This window comes from Hyperoodon ampullatus, assembly GCF_949752795.1.
Source record: "Hyperoodon ampullatus genome assembly, chromosome: 10".
NCBI lineage: Eukaryota > Metazoa > Chordata > Mammalia > Artiodactyla > Ziphiidae > Hyperoodon > Hyperoodon ampullatus.
Genome location: NC_136923.1, coordinates 104,726,553 through 104,731,155, shown reverse-complemented (window position 1 = coordinate 104,731,155; position 4,603 = coordinate 104,726,553). Strand labels below are relative to the sequence as shown.

General features: G+C 61.9%; 1 protein-coding gene across 1 annotated transcript; it reads left to right on the top strand.

The window, feature by feature from the left end:
* Positions 1–1,606: 1,606 nt before the first annotated feature.
* Positions 1,607–3,247, top strand: FOXC1 (forkhead box C1; the record flags this gene model as incomplete). The annotated part of the gene is made up of 1 exon (XM_079712560.1): positions 1,607–3,247. The coding sequence occupies one exon, from the start codon at positions 1,607–1,609 to the stop codon at positions 3,245–3,247; it is 1,641 nt and encodes a 546-aa protein (XP_079568686.1).
* Positions 3,248–4,603: the final 1,356 nt, after the last annotated feature.

Genomic DNA, 4,603 nt, shown 5'->3' with positions numbered 1-4,603 from the left:
GTGGTTTCTCTCCCTTTCCTTCTTCTTCTTCCCATTCCATCCCAGACACCCCCGGAAACTGCAAGCCTCAGGCGCCTGCACAGGGATTAGCCTCTGTGCTCACCCCCAGGACCCTCGAACCGCCCTGCAGGTGCGATTCCGAACGTTCCCCCAACCACACCCGTTATCTCTGCGAGCCGGTAGCCACGCGCGTGCAGAGAGGAAGGTGGGACGTATTGACTTGCTTCTTGTCATCACACCTGCTATTGTCACTGAGCCCGCAGGCTGACCCCTGCTCTGAGCCGAAAGGTGCCGGACTCGACAAGAGGGGGCGGTCGCGGCGAATCCCGAAGACGAATTCGGGGTAGCCGCCAGGCTCCAGCAGCGCGCGCCGAAGACACCCCCGCCGCCAACCACAGCCTCAAGCTCCTGGCAAGGCCCCATATCCCCCTCCCTTATTTCTACTGGGGAGGGGTCGCGGGGACGGTGAGGTGGGGGCAACAACTCCATCCCCACCGGGAACGGAGCTCGGCTGTGACTGAGCCCTTAAAAGAGTGCCCTTTATAACCCAGCTCAGGACTGGAGAACTTCCAGGTGGGGAAAACTGGAGACCTCTGGGAGCCCGGGAGCCTGGCGATCGGGGAGGGGAGGGAAGGGAGGGGAGGGGGAGGGGAGGGGGGAGGGGAGGGGAGGGAGGAAGGGAGGGGAGGAAGGGAGGGGAGGGGAGGGGAGGCCAGGGAAATCCCGGTGCTGGAGTTGGCCAGGCCAGCCAAGGAATGGGAGAGAGCCAGCGCGAGTTGGGGCCCGAGGACGCGGTGACATCTGGGAGCAGCGGACGGAGGAAGGGTCTGCGGGGGGCCCGGAGGACCCGGCAAGTCTGCGGGAACAATGGACGTCCAGCGGAGGGCCCGTGGTGGGGGACAGGGCCTGGCGCGGGCGGCGGGGCCCGGGGGCGCACGGCTGCGGGCGCGGCCGGGGCGCCGGCGGGGGCGCACGCAGGGGCGCGGGCCGGCGCGCGTGTGGTCAGCCCCGCGGTCCTCCGCGGCGGGGCGCGGGCCGGCGCGGCTCGGCCTCCGGCTCCTTCGGAGGCGTTCCCGCCTCCCATTGGCTGCCGCCGCCGTGATGGGGCGGGGCTCCGCTGCCCGGAAAAAATGTAACTGCGTAAAAAAGTCCTCGCCTGGGTGACGGATGCTCAAAAGTTCAGAAGTTTTCCCAATGCTTCCTTAAGCGGCCGGCGCGCGAGAGACTGAAAAAAAGGTGACGCGGGCCCGGGCAGGCAGCCGGCGCGCTGCCCCCCGCCCTGGTTATCTGGCCGCCTTCGCCGGCGGCTGGGGCAGAGCCTCCTGGAAGCGCAGGCGGCGCGGCGAGCCGGACGTCTGCTTGTTTTCTAGTTCGGGCTCCTTTTTCCCGTTCCCGCCTGGAATCTGCCGCGCGCGTTCTAGGCCGTCGGCCGCGTCCGCGTCCGGCCCTCTCCGCCGCCCCAAGCCTCCTCGGCGGCCGGAGGCGCCCCGGAGGCGGGCAAGCGCAGGGGAGGCGGCGGCCCGGCACCAGCCCGCAGGCCCGGACTCGGACTGGGCGGCCGGCCCAGCGAGGGCGGGGGGCGGCGGCGGCGGCGGCGAGCGGGGCCATGCAGGCGCGCTACTCCGTTTCCAGCCCCAACTCCCTGGGAGTGGTGCCCTACCTCGGCGGCGAGCAGAGCTACTACCGCGCGGCGGCGGCGGCCGGGGGCGGCTACACCGCCATGCCTGCCCCCATGAGCGTGTACTCGCACCCGGCGCACGCCGAGCAGTACCCGGGCGGCATGGCCCGCGCCTACGGGCCCTACACGCCGCAGCCGCAGCCCAAGGACATGGTGAAGCCGCCCTACAGCTACATCGCGCTCATAACCATGGCGATCCAGAACGCGCCGGACAAGAAGATCACCCTGAACGGCATCTACCAGTTCATCATGGACCGCTTCCCCTTCTACCGGGACAACAAGCAGGGCTGGCAGAATAGCATCCGCCACAACCTCTCGCTCAACGAGTGCTTCGTCAAGGTGCCGCGCGACGACAAGAAGCCAGGCAAGGGCAGTTACTGGACGCTGGACCCGGACTCCTACAACATGTTCGAGAACGGCAGCTTCCTGCGGCGGCGGCGGCGCTTCAAGAAGAAGGACGCCGTGAAGGACAAGGAGGAGAAGGACCGGCTGCACCTCAAGGAGCCGCCGCCGCCGCCGCCGCAGCAGCCCGGCCGCCAGCCCGCGCCCGCGCCGCCCGAGCAGGCAGACGGCGCGGCGCCCGGAGCGCAGCCGCCGCCCGTGCGCATCCAGGACATCAAGACCGAGAACGGTACGTGCCCCTCGCCGCCCCAGCCCCTGTCCCCGGCCGCCGCCCTGGGCAGCGGCAGCGCCGGCGCCGCCGCGGTGCCCAAAATCGAAAGCCCCGACAGCAGCAGCAGCAGCCTGTCCAGCGGGGGCAGCCCCCCGGGCGGCCTGCCGGCGGCGCGGCCGCTGAGCCTGGACGGCGCGGAGCCCGGCCAGCCGCCCGCGCCCGCGCCCGCGCCGCCGCACAGCCAGGGCTTCAGCGTGGACAACATCATGACGTCGCTGCGGGGGTCGCCGCAGGGCGCAGCCGCCGAGCTGGGCTCTGGCCTCCTGGCCCCGGCCGCCGCGTCCTCGCGCGCGGGCCTGGCGCCCCCGCTGGCGCTGGGCGCCTACTCGCCGGGCCAGAGCTCCCTGTACGGCTCCCCCTGCAGCCAGAGCCCCGGCGCGGGCGGCTCGGGCGGGGGCGGCGGGGCCGGGGGCGCCGGGACCTACCACTGCAATCTGCAGGCCATGAGCCTGTACGCGGCCGGGGAGCGCGGCGGCCACGTGCAGGGCGCGCCCGCGGGCGCCGGCGGCTCCTCGGTGGACGACCCCCTGCCCGACTACTCCCTGCCCCCGGCCACCAGCAGCAGCTCCTCGTCACTGGGCCACGGCGGCGGCGGCGGCGGCGGCGGCCAGGAGGCCGGCCATCACCCTGCGGCCCACCAAGGCCGCCTGGCCTCGTGGTACCTGAACCAGGCGGGCGGGGACCTGGGCCACCTGGCGAGCGCGGCGGCGGCGGCCGCGGGCTACCCGGGCCAGCAGCAGAACTTCCACTCGGTGCGGGGGATGTTTGAGTCGCAGCGGATCGGCCTGAGCAACTCCCCGGTGAATGGGAACAGCAGCTGTCAGATGGCCTTCCCCTCCGGCCAGTCCCTGTACCGCACGTCAGGGGCCTTCGTCTACGACTGCAGCAAGTTCTGACCCCTCCGCCCTGCCCGCCTCCCAGCCGAACTGAACCGGACCCCAGAGCAGGAGCAGCCAAAAGAACCCTCGATGCAAAACCGAAACCAAAAACCCAATTTGTGAAACGTTCACCAAACCAGCGAACAGAATCTCTCCAAACTTTCAACTCACCAGCACGAAGAAGAGTATTTTCTTAAAAGATGGATTCGGAGCCACCTCCACTTTGCCTTAACTAAATAAACAAAACCGTAAACTGTTTCGTACAGAGACAGAAGAGTCATGGTTTGTTAAAGGACAGTGTTACTCCAGATAACACGTAAGTTTCTTCTTCTTTTCAGAGAGCACGCTTTCCTCCTCCTGTCCTGTCCCTTCCCCTGCCGCCTCCTGCCTTCACGTCTCACCTGTAAGATACTATTTTATCCTCTGTTGAAAGGAGGTAGGAAGGCCCCGTATATGAAAATCGCTTTCTTTTTATCCATGGACTTGTTTTAAAATGTAAATTGCAATATAGTAATTTATTTTTAATTTGTAGTTGGATGTCGTGGACCAAACGCCAGAAAGTGTTTCCAAAACCTGACGTTAAATTGCCTGAAACTTTAAATTGTGCTCTTTTTTTCATTATAAAAAGGGAAACTGTATTAATCTTATTCTATCATCTTTTGTTTCTTTTTGTTGAACATACCCATTGTTTGTTTATTAATAAATTACCATTCAGTTTGAATGAGACCTATATGTCTGGATACTTTCATACAGCCTTAATTATTATAAGAAAAAAAGATTTCAGAGATTAAAACACTAGAAATTATCAATTCTCCTCCTAAATCTCTGAAAAAAATGGAGACACCCTGTGACTATTCCTTGTCAAATTTCACATAAAAGTCTCTTTTTGTTTAGATTTTTTTTTTTCCTGCAGCATCTTCTGCAAAACGTACTGTATAGGCAGCTTGCTTTGTGGCTAGTAAAAAGAGATTTTCCTTAACAGATCTGAGTTGGCATATACACAAATTCATTTCCTCAGTAATGACTGAACATGATTTGGAAATTTTAAGCCCATGAATCAGCAGCGGTCTTACCGCAGTGATACCTGTGTGTGGAGAGAGGTGGCTGTGCCTCCAGATACACATATGAAGATTTGGCTTGTGTATCACATTAAAAAACCGCGACGTGTATTAGACATCCCTGTGAGCCAAATGCTGGTTGATTTTCTTCCTATTAATTTCACTCCTTTTTAAGAGGAAAAAAACCCAGCTTTTAAATGTATGTATATAACTCATCCACATCTAGTCCTTCATGTCTAACGCAGAAGGATTGATTTAAAAACAAAACATGTATGGCGGGTTGGAAAGGGATATTTAATCTTTGGGAAACTATTTT